Source organism: Garra rufa, chromosome 21, assembly GCF_049309525.1.
Source record: "Garra rufa chromosome 21, GarRuf1.0, whole genome shotgun sequence".
Taxonomy (NCBI): domain Eukaryota; kingdom Metazoa; phylum Chordata; class Actinopteri; order Cypriniformes; family Cyprinidae; genus Garra; species Garra rufa.
Genome location: NC_133381.1, coordinates 41,749,321 through 41,774,689, shown reverse-complemented (window position 1 = coordinate 41,774,689; position 25,369 = coordinate 41,749,321). Strand labels below are relative to the sequence as shown.

General features: G+C 32.3%; 1 protein-coding gene across 1 annotated transcript; it reads left to right on the top strand.

The window, feature by feature from the left end:
- Positions 1–236: 236 nt before the first annotated feature.
- On the top strand, positions 237–24,037 carry LOC141295456 (serine/threonine-protein kinase Nek9-like). The gene is made up of 23 exons (XM_073826663.1): positions 237–677; positions 2,555–2,732; positions 2,813–2,868; positions 2,946–3,016; positions 3,099–3,204; positions 4,669–4,800; positions 4,892–5,002; positions 5,085–5,149; positions 6,971–7,021; positions 7,097–7,289; positions 8,590–8,734; positions 9,898–10,098; positions 10,183–10,229; positions 11,545–11,706; positions 13,216–13,324; positions 13,411–13,572; positions 14,821–14,988; positions 15,414–15,473; positions 18,900–19,078; positions 20,157–20,318; positions 20,395–20,487; positions 21,696–21,749; positions 22,829–24,037. Exons 1-23 carry the CDS (start codon positions 492–494, stop codon positions 22,943–22,945), a joined length of 2,808 nt encoding a protein of 935 aa, XP_073682764.1. The 5' UTR covers positions 237–491; the 3' UTR covers positions 22,946–24,037.
- The last annotated feature ends 1,332 nt before the right edge of the window (positions 24,038–25,369 follow it).

Genomic DNA, 25,369 nt, shown 5'->3' with positions numbered 1-25,369 from the left:
TGTAATTCTCTTCAAGCTAATTAAAAAATATATATACGCTGCACTTTATTTTGAAATAAAAGCCCGTGAGCAGTGTGAAATCGACTCACTTCCGGTTCCTGCGTCGCTTGTTGTTTGTGTCCGAACAGAGCGGAGTCGACTCTCAAAGATTCATTCGATTCGCTCGATGATTTGAATGGACGCGCGCCTGTTCAAAACAAACGCACGAATGAATCGATTCCCTGTCGGAAATGACTCCCAACAGCAACTTCGTCTTGTGTAGTTCAGTTTGGAAAAGAAGAAACGGGACACGAAGAAAGTAGTTTAATCCGACTCAACGGCTTAAAGTGTTTTCGCGGGATAGTTTGGCGCTCTTTCAGTGCAGATGTGTGCGATCTGAGGCGATCTGCGGGCGCGGGAGTCAAATCAATGCTCGGTCTACACTGAAGCAGGCCCAGATCCAACACAAACCTTAACACGAGTTATTGTGTGTCGTGTCGAGTGTGAGTAAGATGTCTCTGGAGGAGTACGAGCGCCACTACGGCTCTCTAAACTCAGAGTCGGGAAGTGAATCAGTCAGTGGAAGATCATCCACATCGGGAACTTTCGGCGGAGAAGAGGAGAAGCTGCATTACATTCCCATTCGAGTGCTGGGAAAGGGCTCTTTTGGAGAAGCGACTCTGTACAGACGCACTGAGGTGAGCAGCAGCACATATAGAACTCAATGTCATTATATCTCGATATCAGCAGCAATTAACACACATCACTGTCCGCTGTCAGAAGATGGGGACTCCGCTCTGATTGGTGGATCGGTTGTTCCAGCCACGCCCACTTTTAATGAGGGGCTTAAATGAGATTGAATAAAATTAAACCACAGGATTACATTTCCTGATATTTCTCATGTAAACAAGCGTTCCCAGTGTCTTTTTCATAATGATGTGTTCTAAGAGCGTTATTACGGAAGATTATTTGTGCCACAGAATAAAAATGAAATCATTCTAAGAAGTATTTACCTTTATTTCTTGCAATTAAAATTTTATATTTCGCAGTTTGCATTTCTGCAATTGTGGGTTGAAAAGGTAAAAAAAAAAAGAGTAAGGCTTAGTTCTATTCAAAAAAAGAAAGGTAATTTCTTCATTTTATAACACTTTTTACTAGCAGTTCAGAGGGAAAAAAAGAATATTTCTAGAAAAAAGTTTCAATATATGAACTTGTGAGAAAGAAGTCAAGCCTTATCTTTGGGATAAAAGACTAAAATGGTATTTTTTTTTTTTTTTTACAATTTTTAATTTATTTCACAAAATTCAGATATTTTTTGACAATTCTGAGAAGAAAAGTCAGAATTGTAAGATTTAAACATGTAGTTGCAAGAAAAAAAGTCAAGCTTGTTTTAACCACACACACACAAAAAAAATAAAATTACTTTTTATTATTATTATTATTATTATTTCTTTTTACCGCTGAGCAATGATTAATTGTGATTAATTGCATCCAAAATAAAGTTTTTGTGTACATAATATATGTGTGTGTGCTGTGTAAATTTATTATGTATATATAAAGACACACACACACACATATTTTTGTTTACATGTATATATTTATATTCATATAATTTATATTATATAAAACTAAAAAAAGGAAAATTTTATATATATTATAAATGTAATTGTAAGATAAAGTTGCAATCATTTGTTTTGTTTTATTTAATGAAAAATTAAAATTGAAACTTTTTTCTCACAATTCTGTAAAAAAAATTGTGTTAGTTTTTTTATTTTGTTAAATTAGCTAAAAAATGAAAATTAAATAAAAAATTGCACATTTTTATTTCACAAGTCTAAAAATGTATGTATATATTTTAGAATTGTGAGATAAAAAGTTTTTTATTTAATAAAATCTAAATAAATCTTGCAACTTTTTTTTCTCACAGTTCTAAAAAAATATATTTTTTCTAGAATTGTGAGATTAAAAGTTTTTATTTTTATTTTTTAGTTTTTTAGTTTTTATTTTATTTAACAAAAAAAAAAAACTTTAAAAAAAAAACTGCAACTTTTTATCTCACAGTTCTAACTTTTTTTTTCCTCAGTCCTGAGTTTATATATTGTTCATCGGGGGAACTGTGAGGAAAAAAGTCTGAATTGAAAAATAAACTTAAGTCAAGCTTAATTAAAATGACAATAAATTAACATAAATTTGACAATAAATTTAAGATCAACAATACATTTAAAATGGTAAAAGGGACTTTTTTGTCTCAGAGTTTAGTTAAAATAATTAATTGTTAGATAAAACGTTGCAGTTATCTTTTTTTTATTATTCCATAGTAGAAACAAGCTTCCACTGAGTTACACATCTGTCCACATGCTGTAATAGAAAACAATATTGAATACTCCAGATTTTATCAAATTATTTGCAAGTGTGCCAAACAAGAAAATATAAATGTATTACACTTTCCCTCAACAGCAATCTTAACATCCTCTAAGTGCAGTTATTAAAGCTGATTTACGTCATCGGACGTCTCAAACACATCTCACACACATGCATGAAAGGCTGATGGAGATTGTGGTGTATTTGTGTGCAGGATAACTCTCTGGTGGTGTGGAAGGAGATCGAGCTGACCAACCTGACGGATAAGAAGCGCAGAGATGTGATGAACGAGATCGCGATCCTGTCCATCCTCCAGCACAACAACATCATCGCCTACTTCAACCACTTCATGGACAAGAACACGCTGCTGATCGAGCTGGAGTACTGCAACGGTAATACGCACGCAATAACACTACAGCGGACATCGGAGGCCGGACGTGTGTTTGACCAGCGGTGTGTTGTCTGTGTGCAGGTGGAAACCTCTATGACAAGATCAACCAGCAGAAGGGAGTGCTCTTCAAGGAGGAGGTGAGTTGTCTAGGATCAGATCAGCCCAGTTCTCAGCGGCTCACAGCTGCCGCTCTCTCTCTGTCTTTGGTTCGCAGGTGGTGGTGTGGTACTTGTATCAGATCGCCGCTGCTGTCGCCCACATCCATAAAGCTGGCGTCCTGCACAGGTAAGAGAGAGGAGATCGCACACAAATCAGTTAGTTTGTGAATAAAGCAGCACGCTGTGAATGCTGTGTGTTTGGTTCGAAGGGACATCAAAACGCTGAACATCTTTCTCACCAAAACCAACCTGATCAAGCTGGGCGATTATGGCTTGGCCAAGAAACTGGATTCAGAGTATTCAATGGCTGAAACTGTGAGTCAATGCTGTATTTGACGCAATAATACAGGTTTATTAGTCATTGTGAGCATCTTTATGTGGATGTAAAGCATCTCTGTGCTCATATCATCATGAGGTTTAAGGGTAAAGTCTGTGTGAAGGATAATATCATCACTCATCATCACAAAATAAACCCGCTAAAAATAACAAAATATAAAACTATTTTTTTTTTAATTTTTTTTTTTTTAATTAATGTAGTTCTTAAAGCTTCACAAATTAGGATTAAACGTGTTGTATATTAAAATAAAAAAATAAAAAAGTTTTAATTAATTTATACATTTATAATTAATGTTTGTAATATATTTATATTTACTTTATTTTAAAATGCTATTTATTTATTTGTTTGTTTGTTTAATTATTAATTCTTTCATTCAGGTATGCCATCTTAAAAAGTTAAAAGTTAATTGTCATAAAAATATAAAAAAATGTAAGTATAAAAATAAATAAAACATGTGTTTGTTTATTTGAAAAGAAAATATGTTTTTGTTTATTTGACCACATTTTCTGAACAGCATCCTGCTTATTACACTTATCAAATAGATAATAAAAAGTACATGAAATATTGCTTGAGGTTTTCCAAAGTAGGGTTAAAAAACTAAAAATAATGAAATGTAAAAATAAAATATTATTTTGTATTTATTTAAATTTTATATATTTTAATTAATTTAATCATTATAGCTTCACAAATTGGGATTAAAAATCTAAGTCATAAAAAACATTAAAATTAATATTAATAATAATATAAAAAATGGTTTATTTAAAATTAAATTATAATTAGTATATATATTTATAATTAATGTTTGTAATTTATTAATATGTAATTTATTTTAAAATGCAATTAATTATTTGTTTAATTATTAATTAATTTATTCCTTCATTCATTTCTTCATGCATGCCATCTTAAAAAGTCATGAAAATATAAAAAATGTAAGTATGAAAATAAATAAAATATGTGTTTGTTTATTTTTGGCGGCTTAATAAATTAAATTAAATCAATAATTTTAAAATACAGTGGAAACAATCAAAATTAAACACATTTTTACTTTATTTTATTTTTTTGTTTTGTATTATTTATTATTAATTTTTACTTTTTATTTTGCTTAGAGGGGTTTGGCAAAACAAGTGCTGGATTAAAGCTTAATATTAATAATAATATAATAATATTAGACCACAGAATGACACCACTGACCAATCAAGTACTAAACAGAAATATCATTAAAAAAAAAAAAAGTTTTTTAATTGTATGTATGTATTTATTTATGATGTTATTATATCCTTTATTTAACCAGGAGAAGCCCATTGAGATTAAAAATGTTGTATGTTGCCCTGTGTTTTGTTGGTTTGTTAGATATATAACACAGTGATAATCACATATATAACATCTCCATCTGTTGACTTGGACTGTCACTAGTTTGTGATTTGATGTGTTTTGTGCACCAGTGTGTGGGAACGCCGTACTACATGTCTCCTGAACTGTGTCAAGGAGTCAAGTACAACTTTAAATCAGACATCTGGGCCATGGGCTGTGTCTTATTTGAGATGCTGACCCTCACCAGGACCTTTGATGCCACCGTAAGCATCCCTTTATCTCAATCATTCACTAAATACTCATTCATTAGACTGAGATCTACTCTGATGATGATGATGATGATGTGTTTCCCAGAATCCTCTGAACCTGTGTGTGAAGATCGTCCAGGGCAACTGGACCATGGAGATCAACTCAGACATTTATACGTCGGCCCTCATCAAGCTGGTGTACGAGTGTTTAGATCAGGTAACGCTGGCTCACGGCTCACTGTGTCTGTCATATCCGTATTCATATGTATTAATGACGCTCGTGTGTGTTGATGATCAAGGACCCTGAGAAAAGACCAACGGCGGAGCAGATTCTAGAGCAGCCCGTCATCTCTCGTGTCAGAGCGTGAGTCAACCCTCAAATCAAAGACAATTCCTGTTTTTAGGACCATTCAGATGATGTATTTCTTATTTAATTTAATTTTATTCTTTAATTTTTCTTTATTTTTATTTTGATTATACATTATGTATTTAAATATTGTTCTTTGTTTTAATTATATTAATTTCTTTCTATTAATTTTATTTCTTTGTTGCTTTTATTTGTTTGCTATTTTATTATTTGTTTATATTATTAGTATTTATTTGCTATAGTGATTTTAGTTTTATTTAATTTAATTTTGCTTTTCTTTAATTAAATTTTGTCTTTAATTTTTATTTAGTTAATTATGTATTTCAGTTTTCTTTAATTGTTTTTAATAATTTATTTATTTGAATTATTCTTTATATCATTTTTATATATTTATATATATTGTTTTATTATTTGTTTATATGTATTTCATTTATTACAATTTTTATTTTATTTTGTTACATTTTCTTTCTTTATTTTTTATTTTTTTGTTTATCCAATTACCGAAAATAAGACAATTCCTGTTATTTATTTTATTTTTCTTTAATTACATTTTGTCTTTAATTTTTTTTAAAAATTCTACATATGCATTTACATTTTATTCTTTGTTTTAATTATATTAATTTCTTTTAATTTCATTTCTTTATTACTTTTATTTGTTAGTTTTTTTGTTATTTGTTTATATTATTAGTATTTATTTGCTATTATGATTTTAGTTTAATTTAATTCTGCTTTTCTTTTATTAAATGTTGTCTTTAATTTTTATTTAATTATGTATTTCAGTTTTCTTTAATTGTATTTAATAATTTATTTATTTGAATTATTCTTTATATCATTTTTATATATTTATATATATTGTTTTATTATTTGTTTATATGTATTTCATTTATTACAATTTTTATTTTATTTTGTTAAATTTTCTTTACTTATTTTTTTATTTTTTGTTTATCCAGTTACCGAAAATAAGACAATTCCTGTTTTTTATTTTATTTTTCTTTAATTACATTTTGTCTTTAATTTTTTTTTAATTCTACATATGCATTTACATTTTATTCTTTGTTTTAATTATATTAATTTCTTTTAATTTCATTTCTTTATTACTTTTATTTGTTAGTTTTTTTGTTATTTGTTTATATTATTAGTATTTATTTACTATAATGATTTAGGTTTTATTGAATCTAATCTTATTTAATTAGATTTTATTTGTTTATTTGTTTTTTTTATTTTAATTGTATGTATTAATTTATTTAAGTTATTCTTTATATAAATATTTATTATATTTAATTAATTTTATTTTTTGTTTATATGTATTTTATTTATTTAAATGTGTATTTTATTGTATTGCATTTTCTTTACTTATTCTATGACCAAAAATAAGACAATTTCTGTTTTTAGGATCATTCAGATTATGTATTTTTAATTTAATTTAATTTATATTTTTTATTACGTTGTCTTTTTTATTTTAATTCTTCATTTTATGTATTTAAATTTTGTTCTTTGTTTTAATTTTATTTGTTTATTTAAAAAATTTCTTTGTTAATTTTGTTTATGTTATTATTTGTTTATATTGTTAGTATTTTAGTATTATTATTTTAATTTAATTTATTTGTTTTATGTATATTTTGTTTATGTATTTTTTTTATTATATTAATGTATTATTTGTTTATGTGAATTTAATCAATTTATTTACATTTTAATGTTTTTTAATTTTAGTTAATTTTCTGTACTTATTTATTTAATTTGGTGCCTAAATGACACCCTGAGTTTCACAGCGGTGATGATAATGATGTTGTAGTAAATAATGTTCGTGTGTGTGTTTAGAGAGCTGGAGGACAGGGTGGCGGCGCTGAATTCGTCCATCAAGAGACCCAAGTAGGTGTCGTGTGTTCTCCAGCAGTGGGTCAGTGTTTGTGGAGTTGTTGTTCATGTTATGGTTTGGTGTTTGAGGTTGAGTACGGTGACGGAGACGGCGGTGGCGGTGGTGACCACGCGCTCGAGGGAGGTGTATTTCTGGGGCGGAGGGAAGTTCACTCCTCAGAAGCTGGACATGTTCAAGGGCGGCAGCAGCGCTCAACACGTCTGCGCTGGAGAAACACACTTCGCTGTGGTCACCGTCGAGAAGGAGCTCTACACCTGGGCCGTAAGCATGCCATCACATTCGTCACCTGACGATTCCACACTCACTTCTGTAGTAATACTGCAGAAAGATCAGAAACAGAACATGACGACTGAAAATGAATTGAATCATGTATTCTAGTTTGTCTAGAAAATAACAAGTGTCTCTTGTTTTTGTCTGAATTTTTTTTTTAAACTAAGCTGCTTATAGGCTTTATGCCGAACGTCACCTGACCAACCCCGGAAAACAGGTCTCATTGCTTCCGCTTGTCGGAGAACGTGTTAATAGCCGTAATAAATAATGGCGATATCGACGGACTTTTAAGGTAATCAGTTAAACAAGCCAGCTGTTTATTGTGGACGTTTCATTCGATATTTATATATAAATGTTAGTGAAAAGAATAAAAATTTAAAACTTTTATATATCAATCCACATATGTGATGGACATTGGTTATGATCATTTTTAGTGTCTACTTTGAATGAATCTTGAGTAAATCATGTTCATATTTAAAGAGGGATATGCAAAACGCGTGAACCGGAAGCAACGAGACCTGTTTAGCAGAAAACGGAAGCCTGTTGGGCATGAAGCCTATTAGTAATTAAAACTAATAAATAAAAAATATTTATTATATACTTTAATAATTACTTTAAATAAAATTTAAAAAACTTTATTTTAAATCTAATTTTCATTTAGTAACTAAAACTGAAAAATAAAAACAACATAGGCGTCATTAATGATATTTTGTTTCTTTATTCTAATTTTTAAATGTTGTAAATAATTTTATTATTTGTGTTTATTCAAAAAAAATTTATTATTATTTAAATGGTATTTTTTTTTTTACATTTTTCATTAAGTAAATCTTTTTCAATTTTCTTTTTTGCCCATTTTGTTTTATGTATTTGAATTGTATTTCTCTATTTTAATTGTACTAATTTATTTTTATTTTATTTCATCCCTTAATTTGATTTCTTTATAAAAATGTATTTATTTGTTTTATAAATTTTATTATTTGTTTATATTAATTGTATTATTATCGGTTTAGTTTTTTATTTTCATTAACTTTTTTTATATAGACTAGTTTAAAGAAAAAAATAATTAAAACAGAAAATTATAAAAAATAAAATCATTTTTTTTTTTTATATATTTATAAGAACTACACATCTTAATGATACTACAAAAACATTGTTTCAAGTCCAAGCTGGGTCATGTCCTGATCACATTTATTCAAAATAAAGACACAGAATTATAAAATAGAAATAAAAACAGAAAAAAATATTGTAAAAAAAAATATTTAAAAACAGATGCTGGTGTTTATTTTTGTAGAGTGTTCAGGGAGGAGCCAAGATGGTGGGTCAGCTGGGTCACGGCGACCAGGCCTCGTACCGACAGCCGCGGAGAGTGGAGCGTCTGCAGGGAAAAGCCATCAGACAAGTGGCCTGCGGCGCCGACTTCACCGCCTGCATCACCGGTGAGCGGACCAGACGTCAAACACAAAATCTCTACAGCCACAAACACTCTTAAATCAGTTATTTAGACTACACTGCAAAAAATGCTTTTCTTACTTAGATGTTTTTTACTTGTTTCCAGCCAGAATATCAAAAAATTCTTAAATCAAGAACCATTTTCTAGACAAGTAAAAATTATTTTCTTGTTTTCAGAAAAAACAAGTCAAAATGAAGTGAGTTTTTGCTTAGAACAAGCTAACTAATCTGCCAATGGGATAAGAAAAAACGCACTTAATTTTGACTTGTTTTTACTGAAAACAAGAAAATAATTTTTACTTGTCTAGAAAATGGTTCTTGATTTAAGAATTTTTTGATATTCTGGCTGGAAACAAGTAAAAAACATCTAAGTAAGAAAAGCATTTTTTTGCAGTGTAGCATTCACAAGTTACAAAAAATAACGTGTATTCATGATGAAAATTACTTTTATTCATCAAATACACATTAAATTAAAATATACTGTCAAAAGTGACAGTCAAGACATTTATAATGTAACAAAAGGTTTCTATTTCAAGTCAATACTGTTCTTTTTAGCTTTCTATTCATCTTTGAATCCTGAAAAATAAAATCCACAAAAATGCAAAGGAGCAACTATTTAACTATTTCTATTATTAATAATTGAGCATCAGTAACAACTGATCAAACTAAATCAGCAAAATAAAAAAATAGGAAAATAGAAAATAATTTATGATAGAAAAGTTATTGCAAATTGTAATAATATTTCACAAAATACTGTTTGTACTGCATTTTTAATTAAATAAATGCAGCTTTGGTACACTGCAAAAAATGCTTTTCTTACTTGTTTCCAGCCAAAATATCTAAACATTCTTAAATCAAGAAGGATTTTCTAGACAAGTAAAAATTATTTTCTTGTTTTCAGAAAAACAAGTCAGAATTAAGTGCGTTTTTGCTTGAAACAAGCTAAATAATCTGTCAATGGGGTATTTTTTTTGATATTTTGGCTGGAAACAAGACAAAAAATCTAAGAAAAGCATTTTTTGCAGTGTAAGTCTTTGAGCCATATACATATTTATTAATGGTATTTATGTTAATGTACATATTAAATTAAATCTGTATTGTTAATATTTTCCATGTAACTAATACTTACCTTTTGTGTTTGGTCTGACAGATGAGGATCAGATGTACATGTTCGGCTCTGATTACTACGGCTGTGTGGGTGTGGAGAACACGCTGGGGATGGAGGTGCTGGAGCCGGTTCTGCTGGAGTTCTTCCAGGAGCGTCCGGTCCGTCAGGTGTCCTGCGGAGACAATCACGTGGTGGCGCTGACCCGCAGCGGGGACATCTACTCCTGGGGCTGCGGAGAGCACGGTGAGCGCGGTCACATGACCACAGGCACTTCCTGTGACAGCACTGAGTCGTGACGGTGACACTGACAACACTTTCCCTCCGCAGGTCGACTTGGGCTGGACTGTGAGGATGATTTCTCCTCTCCAATGCAAGTGAGAAACACTTTATTATTCATATTTAAATTTTTAACATGTGATGGGAAATTTTAAATCCTTAAGAAAGGAAAGTTAGCTTTTATGTTGTTTTCTGTTTAATTTTGGTTAATTTTTTGTCTTTTTTTTTTTTTGTTTGTTTGTTTTTTTTGCAGTGTGACACACTAAACTCTAAAACTGCTTTAAACTGCATTTCAGCTGTTATAATTATTATTCATACAGCACTGATGAGCTGGTAACACTTTACAATAAAGTCCCATTAGTTAACATTAACCAACAATGAGCGACACATTTGTTACAGTATTTACAGATACAGTTAATAGTGAGAATTGGTCCCTAAACTGAAGCGTTACCATGTTAAAAATTGATTACAATGCTAGTATGTATAATGTTAACTTATTACTGCATAGAACATTTTGACTTTTACAATCACACTGCCAGTGGAAAACATGGAATAATAAACACTTTTTAATGTTTTTGAAAGAAGTTTCTACTGCTCACCAAGGCTGCATTTATTTGATCAAAAATACTAAGAAAAAAAAAATAAATAAAAAAATTATATATATATATATATATATATATATAAATAATAATAATAAATATATATATATGTATATGTATGTATAATTAATTATTATTTAAGGACTGTTTTTTCTATTTTTAGATATTTCTATTTTTTGCTGTTTTGGTGCTCAGTTATTATCAATATGCTCAATTCTTATTAATAATTATTATAAATTATTTAAAAATTATTTTATGCTGCTTCATACTTTTGTGATGCGTTTTATTTGTCAGGATTCACAGATGAATAGAAAGTTCAAAAGAACAGCATTTATTTGACATAGAAATCTTACATTAACATTATAAATGTTTTTTGTGTCACTTCTGATCAATTTAATGCATCCTTGATTAATAAAAAATTATTAATTATTTTTTGTTTGTTTGTTTTTATCTTTATTTAAAATGTACCCCAGACTTTTGAATGCTAATCCACAAAATATCGGGCAGCAGAAATGTCCAGATGCACTTTTGTGACTTTAAAATCAATAAAACATTTCAGTGTTATTATCCTCAAATATTCATCCTTAGAATCCAGTGTCCCAGAGAGCCGACTGGTAGATTTTGCCATCAGCTCCTGAGTAGCACACATTAGATGAGCAGTATTGTGTGTGTGTGTGTGTGTGTGTGTGTGTGTGTGTGTGTGTGTGTGTGTGTGTGTGTGTGTGTGTGTGTGTGTGTGTGTGTGTGTGTGTGTGTGTGTGTGTGTGTGTGTGTGTGTGTGTGTGTGTGTGTAATGTCTCATTCTGCTCTGCAGGTGGAGGTTCCTAAGGGTGCCATCATTGACGCTGTATACTGCGGGAGCGACGGCACCTTCTTCCTCACTGAGTCTGGAAAGGTTTTAGCCTGCGGGAACAACGAGCTCAACAAACTGGGTCTGAATCAAGGCATCACTGGAATCAAAAACTTCTCTGGAGAAGTATGTACTGTGACAAACATACTCATGATCTCATGCAGTGCAGTATTCAGCATCTCCAGTCCAAACCCTAGTGACCTAGTAAGATTGAACGTGGTCAGTTAGGGCTGTCAAACACTGTTTAATCTAATTAATTACATGACTGCATAGTTACATTGATCAATCTAATTTATCAGCACATCAACTTTCCCCCCAAATAATTTTGGGTTACATGGGAAACATTACATTTCATGGGGCATTACAGAAAAGTAGCTTTAGAAAAAAATATTTAGATCCACCCATTAAATGGGTATTCATTTTTTTTTTATGAATTGATTTTTTTTTTTAATTTTTATAAAATTATACCGAAAGCAAAACTGAAAGCTTCTAGGTGCATCCCAGATCGTGTACTTATGCACTATTCTGTAACGGTTTGTTGTATAAATTGTGCGAGTAGTGTGTTCACATCGAGAATTCCAAAAATAAAAAGTGTGCTTTAAATACCAGGATGATGCACTTAAATAACTGAAACACTTCATGCACTTAACTGTTGCATCTTCTATTAGAATACAAAATAACCTTATATAATTCATACACTACACGCTTGAGTGCATAAGTGCATATTATATAGTGCGTCATTTAGGACACAGTTACTGTCTTAATAAATCATTGAATCTTAATGAGTCATTGAATCATTGACTCAACTGATTCGTTCAAACTGAAATTCATTCAGAGCAACTGTCTTTATTAAATGAGTCACTGAATCATTGACTCACTCAAACCATTCAAAAGCATAGATTCATAAATCACCACTGATTCAGTTCTTTAGTGGTTTTGATTAGAACAATTTTTATTTGCAAAATTAAGCAAAACAGACCATATTGAGTGTAAAATGTAACAATATGAACTTCTTTTTTATTGAACTGTTGTATAAAAACAGTTGCATTGCTATACAATGTGATATATACACTACCGTTCAAAAGTTTGGGGACAGTCAGACTTGTAATAGTCTTTAAAGAAGTCTCTTCTGCTCATCAAGGCTGCATTTATTTGATAAAAAAATACAGAAAAAAAACAGTAATATTGCAAAATATTTTTACAATATAAAATAATGTTTTTTATTTTAACATACTTTAAAATAGAATTTATTCCTGTGATGAAAAGCTGAATTTTCATCAGCTGTTACTCCAGTCTTCAGTGTCACATGATCCTTCAGAAATCATTCTAATATGCTGATTTATTATTAGAATGATCAATGTTGGATAATATCAACAATATTTTTTTTTTCATGAATAACAAGTACAGTGTTTATTCAAAATATACATATTTTATAACAATGTAAATTATTTATTATTAACTTTTAATAAACTTTTAATTATTAACTTAATACATCCTTGGTGAATAAAAGTATTAATTTCTTAAAAAAGAAACAAAAAAAATGCACTGACCCCAAACTTTTGAACGGTATCATATATATCATATATATACGAGGGTATTTTTTAATATATTTTTTATATTTTATTTGTTGTTTAGGGATATCAGGGGATCCCGTACACCACCACCCTCACGCTGGCCAAGCAGCTCTCACGCTTTAAGATCCAGTTCATCTCTCCAGGAAAGACGCACACCGCCGCTATAGACGGTGCGTTTCATCTCGCCTCACACGCCACTGCTTTTACTGCTGATGTTCTGATGATTGCAGCTCATGGTGTGTGAATAATTGTGCAGAGCGCGGCCGTCTGATGACCTTTGGCTGTAATAAATTCGGGCAGCTGGGAGTGAAGGACTTCAAGAAGCACGGAGGTGTTCAGATCCTTGTGGGGTCCTTCGGAGGGAAGTTTGTCACCAAGGTGTCTTGTGGGGACGGTTTCACTATCGCCGCCACCAAAGGTGAGTGCAGGAACTCAGAAACATGCTTGTGCACTAGTTTACGTTTCTCAGGAGATTAAAAACTCTTCATTTCAAGGATCTGTTGAAATCACTGAAATGATTTTTGTAGGCAAATCTAAATTATCCTTACATATGAATTTCTTTAGAAGAATAATTTGTAGCAGGTAGTGAAGGGGGAACACTAGCTATGTTTCCATCCACCGATTTTTATGCTCATTTGGGAAAATTGCACAAAAAACACTTAATGGAAACAGCAAGATGTGCATGAGTTCTAAAAATGAGCATAAAAACTTGAGCATACGATTTTGTTCTCTTTGGCTTGTTGGATAGAAACAGTGCTTCATTTGCAAATGTTTTGCGTGCAAGTGAAATTTGCATCTTTGGATGGAAACATATCTATTATCGCATTTTCTTCACTAGTGTTTTTAAAAGCATGAACATGAGAGTTTTTGAGTATTATATATGTACTATTATGGTTTTTACGAATATTTTGCATTAGCAATCATATGTATATTTTCCATTTTCCATTAATTAATGGCTTCATATTAATTGCTTTGCAGTATGACATGATAAACTCTGTCTAAAAACTATTTTAAGCTGTGTTTAACTCAATCATTTAACTTAAATGATCTGGTAACACTTAACTAACACAATAACTAACAATGAGCAATAGATTTGTTATAATTTTAATTTATTTTTAGTTTCATTTACTTATTTTTGTTTTAGGTTTTTTTTCTTCTTTATTTTAATAGTTGTTCTTTTTTTGTTTTAATTGTCCAGAGTAATATTTTTATATAATATTGTAGTTTTTATTCAAATTTTGAGTTAGATTTTTAAAAAATATATTTTCAGTCTTATTTTTTATTTTTTTTATTTTAGTTGACTTTTTAATAAATATCCTATGGGTTTGTGGCATTTTTTTAAAGTATTCCTAACTAAGTATGATTTATTTTTATTTCGAGTATAGGTTTAGTTTTTATTTATTTACAGTTTTTGGTTTCATTTTTTTTTTCCATCTAATATTTATGTTATTTTGGATATTATTTCAATTAAAACTATATTTTTAATAGTTTTAGTTTACAACAATAAACCTGGAGCAGAGCTGCAATCTAGAAGCAAAAGCTCAGATATAAGAGTTTTCATTCCCAGACTTGCATTTGTCTAATTTCTCCATTTTCACCATTCAGATATCTAAATAATGAATTGAAATGGATGTCTGTAATGGCCAGCGTGATGTGTTTTCCTCAGATAATCAGATCTTCGCGTGGGGAAATGCGGGTAATGGGCGTCTGGGAATGCCTGCAGATAAAGGCTTCGGCTCTGAGGTCTGTCCCGCTCTTCCTCGACCCATCTTCGGTTCCCTGCACCACGTGCCGGATCTGTCCTGCAGAGGCTGGCACACCATCCTCATCATGGGTCAGTAGCACACCAATCAATCAAAGATCAATTAAACCACAAGTGTGCTGATTTTCAACCAGCTTTGTGTTGTTATTTTGGTATTTCAGAGTGTGGCCTGCACTCAGATCCGCAAAACGAGTTATTCTGTGTCATCCAGTGGGCTTTTGACAGCTCCAGGGCTTTAGTTAAAACTACAGATTGAACTTCTGCATTTTTTATGTATATTGACAGTTGGATCGAGCCCAGTGCATTGTGGGTGTTGCAGTTTCTCCACCATTTTGGCAAAAGAAAACATTACTACCCTTTCGTTCTGTTATGTCTTGTCCTGTAGCTCATTTCTGCTGCTTAGACACACAATTTTTATTAAAGTCCATCTTGTCAGCCAGAAATGAACATGTAAATGTTTGTATTTTTTAAAATTTCTTTTATTTGTTTATTTACAGAAAAAGTCCTGAACTCCAAAACGATCCGTTCAAACAGTAGTGGACTGTCTATTGCTAGTGGTAAGAATTTATTTATTTATTTTTTGTTATTTATTCATTCATGTTTAACAACCAGTATTATTTTAGTGTCATAGAGATACAGTTTTAGTAATGTTGTTGTGTGCTTTTGTCATTTTTTTTTTTTTTTTTTTATTATTTTTTGTATGTCTTTATCGTTGTAATTAATTGTTATATGTGACCGTGGACCACAAAACCAGTCATAAGGTTAAATTTGACAAAACTGAGATGTATACATTAGAGGTCGACCGATGTATCGGTTTTGCCGATTAATCGGCACCGATAGTTGATTGGCCGAACCATCGGTTATCGGCAAAAATCCTTGCCGATAGTTTTTCCGGTTGCGTTCTTTGCTGAAGCGGCTCACGCTCCGCTGTCATGGAGTATGAGAGGTTAAGCCCTAGACCAATGTTTAATGCCAGGATTGTTACCATATATTTGTATTGATTTATATCCAGCTGTTTATATTCTTAGCCAGCAAAGTTGCAGGTGTAAAGACATGAGAAAGCAAACTGTGTTCATTCAGCCCACAAAATCAGTCACAGCGCGCCATAGTTTTACATTATACATCTTTCCTACATCGTTCATAAAGACTTGACCCTGTGCTGGAAAATTGAGTATTGTGCATTTAAGCAAACTATTTGTATTTCTGTAGCTCTAATTAAGTCTGTATGCTTAATACAGAGCTATAATTTATGTTTTAGCCTTTTCTTCAGGCCATTAAAGCATGGTGAGTTTGCATCTTGTTACGCACTTTATTTCACAATGCCATTTTCCTGTTCCTATTTGATTTTAATAACTGATCAACAAAAATATCTATTAAAAATTAAGATAAAAATAATACAAAACGAAATTCGTTAAAGAAGGGATTTTCCACAAATAAAAACGTACGAAGATGTCAAAAATTGTGTCTGACCCTCTCCAATTTTCCTGGCGTATTGCCGTCCAATTCATACCACGTCCTTTATGACATTTACAAATTACACAAACTTCTTTCGTAATTAACATATTAAACTGAAACAAAACAAAAACAAATAATATTTTAACATAAATGTAAAACAGAAAAGAAATTGTTTCTGAAATGGCTGCAATATAGATCGCACTTTCTCTTTCCGTTTCATGTTTAAACTAACCTTTGCCGCTTTTTTGATCATTCTTGAAGTAAACATTTGCCCGTTTGGTGATTAAATAAACTGTTTTAGATTTATGCTTGAACTATACAACGCGTCCTGTGTGTGTATGTTACCTGCAAGTTGTCAGCGCAACACAGCGCTGCACTTTTGTTCGGTTTCATTAAAGGGTGGGTGAAAAATAGATTCTCCGACGCACCTCAATCCTCTCTTCAATGAGCATGTGTTTTTCCCGCATATGGCACGCGTGCGCGCCAGAAACGCGGCTGGCTTCATTGCACAGAATTTCCACAGTGAGCTAAGTGTGTATTGTTTGACAGTGTGAGCTATCAATCGCAGTTTTTGACTTTACATGTGCCTTCATTTCTGCCGTTTATAATGCAGTACTATTAGATGCACTGACAGACTTTCAATTGCTCTTTGTGTTTGTTCGTCCTAAAAAGCTTGATTGCAGATGCAGTTAAATGCACTTGGATTTTCAAATACTTTTATACGAAACTGATGTACACACAGTCAGTTATGTTTTCAGAGCAGGACAAAACATCTGATACATCGAAATAGATCTGTGCATTCGTTTGAATGCAGCCTGTTAAAGCTGCCTCTGTCTGATCTCATAAGTAATAATCAAACGAAAAAGAAAAAAACTATTTCTGTAAACTTGCCGACACTTTAAGAACACTAATTTTAAATAAGTAATTATTTTAAAAAGCAGCCTGCTTATATAATAAAAAAATGTTAAAATTTAAAGATTCCCACCCCTTTACAATGAGCCCATTTGTAACATCAACTAAGATTGATGAAAGCTGTAGAATAGAAGTGTTGTTCCTTGTTAGAGTGTTAATTTCAACATTTACTGATATATTGTTAAATTTCGAAGTTCATTTTGTTAACATTAATGAACTATGAAATAACTTTAATGATCAATTTATAATTAATATTAATATTTTTATTCATTTACAAAGTATGGTTTAGTATTTATTTTTTTCAATAGTAGAGCACTATTTTAGTTGGCCTTCAATATCCATTTTCAAAAACTATCGGTTAATTAATCGGTATCGGCCAGCGTGGTCCAACCTAGCTATCGGTATCGGTAAAAACCAATATCGGTCGACCTCTAGTATACATCACATGAAAGCTCAATAAATAAGCTTTCTATTGATGTATGGTTTGTTAGGATAGGGCAATATTTGTCTGAGATACATCTATTTGAAAATCTGAAATCTGAGGGTGCAAAAAAAATCAAAATACTGAGAAAATCACCTTTAAATTTCTTCAAATTCAGTTCTTAACAATGCATATTACTAATCAAAAATTACATTTTGATATATTTATAGTAGGAATTTTACAAAAAATCTTCATGGAACATGATCTTTACTTAATTTCCTAATGATTTTTGGCATAAAAGAAAAATCAATAATTTTGACCCATACTATGTATTTTTGGCTATTGCTACAAATATACCCCAGCGACTTAAGACCAGGGTCACATATCAGTTTTCAATTATTGTAGTACATCACGTAAAACAAAATTAAATTAGCATTGGAAACCAGCTGAAATAAAATAAGTTGAGGAATTTTATATATACACTCAAAAGTTTGGAATCAGGAAGCGTTTTAATATTTTTTTAAGAAGTTTATTCAGGTCTCTTCCCATCAAGGCTGCATTTATTTGATCAAAAATACAGAAAAAAACTGTAATATTGCAAAATGTTATTACAATATAAAACAATGGGTTTTTTTTTTTTTTTTTTTTAATATACTTTCAAATATAATTTATTCCTGTGATACAAAGCTGAATTTTCATCAGCTGTTACTCCAGTCTTAAGTGTCACATGATCCTTCAGAAATCATTCTAATATCCTGATTTATTAGTGTTGGAACAGTTGTGCTGCGTAATTTTTTTTTGGAACCTGTGATACTTTTTCAGGATTCTTTGATCAATAAAAAGTTAAAAAGAGGGTTTTCTTTTCTTCAGTTTTTTTCTGTATTTTTGATCAAATAAATGTAGCCTCAATGAGCATAAGAGACTTCTTTAAAAAAGATTACAAGTCTTACTGATCCCAAACTTTTAAACGGGAGTGTATATATATATATATATATATATATATGTGTGTGTGTGTGTGTGTGTGTGTGTGTGTGTGTGTGTTTTTCTTTTTAAGTTAAAGTTTATCCAATCCTCGAAAGTTACTGAATCAGTCTGGGAATGTGAAGATGAATCTTTGTGTTCCTAGACTCCAGCTGGAGTTGTTGAATTGCACCATTGATAAATGTGTGTAATGGTGTGTTAATGGCGTGTGCAGGTCAGTGCTCGACATCTTCCCTGGATCTTGAGACGGATTCGGCCACAGGCTCTGAGCTGCGTGAGGGGATGCTGGGAAGAACCGTGGAGGCGGATATGGATGACAGAGGTCTGGAGACGCCCATCTTCTCCATGGACAGCAAGACCAACGAGAGCTCCTGCCCCTCATGGCTGCGCAAGGTGAAAAGATTTAACACCTATCAACCTTCTTAAGCCATTGCACACACTATTTTTGTCTTATTTTCCAGTAAAAATATTAAAAACATCCTTACATCAAGATCAAGATTTATTAGACATGCAAAATGAAGATAAGAAGCCTTGTTTCGTGACAAACTAAACAAATATCTGTCAAACTGTATGAAAACTTGTTCTCCCTTTGATTTGATTTTTCTGAGCCTGTTGGCAGATGTTTGTTCCTTGTGTAATCATAAACTTACTTCATTTTGATACATTTCTCAGAAAAAAGACTTACTTCTCATAATAAGTCATTTTGCTTCTCAGGTAAATCCATGTTGATTTAAGAATCTTTAGACATTTGCACTGCAAAACAAGACAATTATATCGTTCTTGCATAATGAAGTAAAAAATAATAGAGATCTGTAGCTTTCAAGTTTCAAATACAACTTACTGTGTGCCTAGACTTTTATATTTATAGAACACTGCAACTTGTCTTTTTGTCTTGTCATTTTCCAGCACAAACATTTGAACGTTTTAAATCAGAATACGCTTACAGATCACTTTATCAGAATTCAAATTAAGTGGGTCTTTACTTAAAACAACAAAAAGAATATCTGCTAATAGGGTCAGAAAAATAAACTGCCAGATTTCTCTCCTTCTGGGCAAATAATAATAATATTTTTGATCCCTTAAGTGAAAACAAGACTAAACATGGCAAATTAGTGTTTGTTGTTGTTTTTTGATCAATGTTTTTTTATTATTCAAATTTTTGATAATATGCAAAGTTTTAACTATTTTTTCCATAATTTGTCATATTTACCATTCATGTCAGTTATTTTTGACCACGAAGTTACAGTGTTTTTTTGTTTTGTTTTTTGGATTCAACATATCTTGTTCTCATATCTAGTGAGTGCTATTTAAAACGGTTTATTTCAAAATGCAATTTTTTTTTGGGTCAAAAGTACAGAAGAAGCCCAGAAGAATATATTTTCTTCACTTGGTCTTAAAAAGGTCGTAATAAAACTGCCAAATCTGCCAGACTTTTAGCTTGTTTTCCAGCCCTGTTTCTGTGTGCCTGCAGGAGCTGCTGGATGCTGAGTTCATCCCTATGCCAGTAGACTCCCAAGACTCCATCAACCCGATGATGACACCCTACACAGAGAGCGCCACACTGCCGTACGAGGAGCTGGACCAGCTCAAAGCCGCCGCCGCCGCCACCACCGCCACGGAAAAGAGTAAAGAGGTAAGTGTGGCTCGTCTGCAGACTTTCAGCGATCAGAAATGAATGTCTGTCACAGATCTTTGCGTTTGTTTTGCAGCCGGCTGCATGTGTGGATTACGAGCGGATGAACGGCGTGGAGACGGGACGCTCTGAGCAGAGCTGCTGCGGTGCGAGCATCGAGCTGGCACATGTACGCTTCACACGCCTGCACCTCATGTCTAACACACAGCTAAGGGATAAAATACACTGTGATGCTTAATCTCAGATCAGATTTTGGTCAGTCAGAGTTGACAGATGTCACAAATCAAATAGTATATGATAGGGATGCACCGAATGTTCAACGACCAAAATTATTCAGCTGAAAATTGCAAAAAAAGCTTGAATAAGTGAAAAGGCTGAATAAATTAATACTGAAAAATATTTTTTTGAGTGTGCACTAATGCAGCAAACATGTGGTCAGTGTGGAAGCATTTAAAACTGTCCGAGAAAGACACAAAAATCATTCCAAGCAGCGACAGTGAGAGACTGTTTAGAAGCGCATCGCATGTCTTCATGAGAAGAGAAAGGTTACTGTATGATGACTGAAATCATCCATTAGTCAATCAACTCCAGAACGTTCTGTTGTCTAATACACCAGACACCAATTGTGTTTATTCTGACAGCAGCTCCTTAGCCAGGGTTCAAAGACCAAAGATGACAATCATTCACAAATCTGCTGCTGCCAGCAAAAACTAGGACTGAAAAGTCAACATTCAGAAATGTTAGTATTGTCTTTGACTGTTATTCTGTCAAATAAAAAAAAGTAAGACAAAAATAATGCTAACAATTATTCCAACAGCTCTATTAATACATTTATTCTAACATTCTCCTTTGCTCAGCAAGGCTGCATTTATTTGTAGATTAAAAACACATGCCTGATTCAAGAAGGGCGTCTTAAAAAAAAGAATATTATTTTACTAACTTATTCATTTTAAGTTAAATTGTGGTTTGTTGGTAGGCTATAATGTCTACTAGAATGTTACAAATGTTCAGTGTTAAGTAAATAATTTTAAATTGCTGTTTTGTACTTGATTTTTATTTTTTTGTTGAAAAGCAAGACAATACTGTAAAAAGAAACTAAGCACAATTTAACTTAAAATGAGTAAGTTAGTAAACTAATATTCTTTGGCCAAAAAGCCAAGAATTTGCTGCATCCCTAGTATATGATGGACAACAGGGTTATTATAGATGGCTAAAACTTAATCTTTAGAGGGTACATTGATCATTTAGAATGCGTTAAAATGCATTAATCATTCATGACAGTGGTCATTTACGTATGTAAAAGTCAAGAAGATAAAATAATACTAAAAAGAATGTCTTACATATTTGAGTATAATGAAGTTGTGTTCTATTTAACAGCTCAAAGAAACAGTGAACCGACAGGAAGCCCAGATTCAGCTGTTACAGGAACAGGTGAGAAATACAGTCTCACTCTTGCCATCTCTAATAGTAACAGCAGCATTTCAGACAAAACTGAAAATGTCTCACGCTCAGGCCATCCAAGATGTAGATGAGTTTGTTACTTTGTCAGGTTTGTATAAATGTGTCATTGCATAACTGTTTCACCAATGGATCACATGCAGTGGATGGGTGCCGTCAGAATGAGAGTCCAAACAGTTGATAAAAACATCACAATAATCAATAATACACACCAATCCAGTCCATCAGTTAACATCTTGAGAAGACAAAAGCTCAAACAAATCCATCTTTAAGACTTTTTAAACTAAAATCCAAGTCCATAATCTATAATAACGCTTCCTCCAGTGAAAAAGTGGTCTGGTCTGAATCAGGAGAGAAATCTGCACAGACCAAGCACCGTTTACAAGCCAAAACAGCTCTAAACAAATATGTGGCTGGATTTTGATGTGAGAGACAACAGGAGATGTCTGATTCAGACCAGACCACGTTTTCACTGGAGACTTTAGTTTAAAAAGTCTTCATGATGGATTTGTTTCAGCTTTTATCTTCTCAAGATGTGAACTGATGGACTGGAGTGCTGTGGATTATTGTGATGTTTTTATCAACTCTCGTTCTGACGGCACCCATTCACTGCAGAGGATCCATTGGTGAGACAGTGATGGAAGAGTTTTTATATTTTCTATAGTTTTTCTTCATTTTCTATACTCTGAAACTGTGTCATATAATTCAGACTTGCTTTTTAAGCTTCATATGCCTATATCAGACACTGACTGATGCACATTTTTTAATTAAAAAAGGTGAGGCTAAATGTCACACTGATGTTGGGGTCATTTTTAATGTTGCCGTTTTATATCGTTCTTTAACTGCAGTGTTGACCAAACTTTTTTGTGTTTTATACATTTCTACAAATCTGATGAACAAACACACTTATTCTAATCTATTATTAGAAAACTAAATGTGGTGGTAATTGAAATACTCAATGAGGGATCTAGAAACTAAAACTAGAAAACTAAATAGACTCGATTGGGTTTTAAAAAATGTGATTTTATGTAAATGTTTTTTCTTTTCGACAGTTCAACGATCAGCTAAAGGAGAACGAGAGACTGTGGAGAGCCATTCAGAGCCTCAGAGGAGAAGCTGGACCTCAGGACATCAGTCAAAACCATCATTCAGCCCCTCAGGAGGAGTGAGAGAGATCAGTCAGACACACCTTTAAAGGACGCTTGAGTTATTAGTGCTTACGGTGAGTGTGTTCAGTGCTAAATCCAGCCAGATTGAGGGGTTTCGCCAAAATCATTAGTGCCTTTTCATAACCAAAGACTTGTACAAGTTCATTAATGCTGCTAATGTCAAGCCAAAGCACGCCGTGTGATTATATGAGCGGCACGGAGTGAGTGTTTTATCTGGGAACGACATATTAGCAGTTGAATCGCGAGACAATCCCTCCACAATGAATGTAAGAAAAGTGTCATAAACCGTTCGCTTCCCTATGGGTTTAATGCTTTCATATTTAACATTCAACAGGATATTGCTTTACAGATGCTCTTTTATAGTGAGATTGAGCTGAAAGTGCCTCTATAATAGTTTAACTTCAGTGTATCAGTGTTAAAGTCATTTGTACAGTGTTTTGCAATGCAAATCTGTTGTTCTTTCCTATGCAAGCAGCTCTAATGCAACTGGTGTGTTTCAATCAAAGATTCTTCTAAAGTATGAATGTGAAGCCAAAACACAGGACGGGACTGAGACCTTGCTGTTCTTTGCTCTGATATGCATGTCTGCTTCCACGTGTTGAGTGACCGCTTTCACATTTATATCCGAGTAAGTTTGTTGTGTGCACAAACTACTGAGTTTCTTGTATTTTCATGTCATACTTGCCTTGTTTATATATAGTGTCAAGTATTAGATAGCAACACCAAGTTTATGCAAATCAGTGGAGCGAAGGTAAAGCACAGTACTTTGTGACTGAAAGCAGGTCTTGGAGACTCTTATTTGGATCAGACGCTTCAGATCAGAGAAAACAGCTCTGGTGTTTCTGCAGTCACTGCATTCTGCCTCTGTATTGCATGTTTTTAAAGCAAGTGCAACCAAATATGTGTGTCTTATTTAGAGTTTTTATATTTTCTATAGTTTTTCTTCATTTTCTATACTCTGAAACTGTGTCATATAATTCAGACTTGCTTTTGAGGTGTTTTTAAGCTTCATATGCCTATATCAGACACTGACTGATGCACATTTTTTAATTAAAAAAGGTGAGGCTAAATGTCACACTGATGTTGGGGTCATTTTTAATCATTTTATATCATTCTTTAACTGCAGTGTTGACCAAACTTTTTTGTGTTTTATACATTCCTGTCATTCCTGGGATTCGGTAATATTTCCAGGGTTCTCACTGGGAATATTCTAAAATATCATGGAATTTTAAAAGGTTTATTTCAAGCATTGAAAGTCAGGGAATTTTATATTTATTTTGTACAAGTCATGAAATATCAGGCATTTTTGTTTGTTGCTTTACATCAAAATATATTTTTTTCTATACCATATTTTGTTTCATCCTGTTGTTTCACATGCTTTTCTTGTTGTTAGGGTTAGGTTATGGTTATGAAAGCATAAAAACCATTAATTAATTTCTGTTGAAAAAGTACAGAAAGATATCAGAGTGCATTTAACGGGTAAAAGCAAAAAAAAAAAAAAAAAAAAAGTAGTGTATGTGTGTTTTATACGTAACCGAATCCCAGAAGTGACCCACATTTATAATTTGCTAAAAAGCAACTAAAATGAGTCTGGCCAGGATTTGAATTATTTAGTTTGGAGTGGTTTTCTCAAAATGTGTAATGCTGTTTTCAGCATTGTTTTGTGTTTTGTAAAAACCAACCAACAATTATTTAATTGTTATGTTCCAGTATGCCTAGCCTAGACTTTTAATATTTTAATGCATACATTTTCAGTGAGAACAATTGATTTAGTTTTCCTTTGAGAACTTTAATTGAAGATGCCTTTTTCCAAGCACTAATCTTGTCATTGTGCGCATGCGCATCAAACCAGAGCTCTGGGAGAGTCAACCACGTCCTCAGCGCTGGAAAATCCGAGTCATTTTAGCCAATCGGTTCGTTCGGACGGTTCGTTTTAATGAACCGATTCAGAACCGAGTCATCGCTCAAAAGGCTTCCACCCGGAATTTTACTTCGATTTATGTCATAAAACTGTCGTTTAACACTATTTGTTATTAAGCTGCGTCAAATGTTATCAAACTGTTATAATTATTTATAATAATAATAATTATTATTATTATTATTATTACTGACAACATTATGTGTTCAAAAGCCTTCCCAAACAAATTCTGCATTAGATCGTTCTTTTGTTTTATCACAAAATTGCTTAACACTGTTTATTATTATTAGGTTGTAGATAGATATCGTCAAATGTGTCATTCAGTAGTATTATTATTGTTAATAACAACTTTATAACACTCAATAATAGATTAAAATAGTGTAATTTCTCAGGTCTAATACTTTTAAACGTAATAATATTGCTCCAACATCAGATTAATACAAAAATACAAACGCTTCGCGAATCGGTTCAACCGAATCTCTTAAATGATTCTGTTCATAAGAACG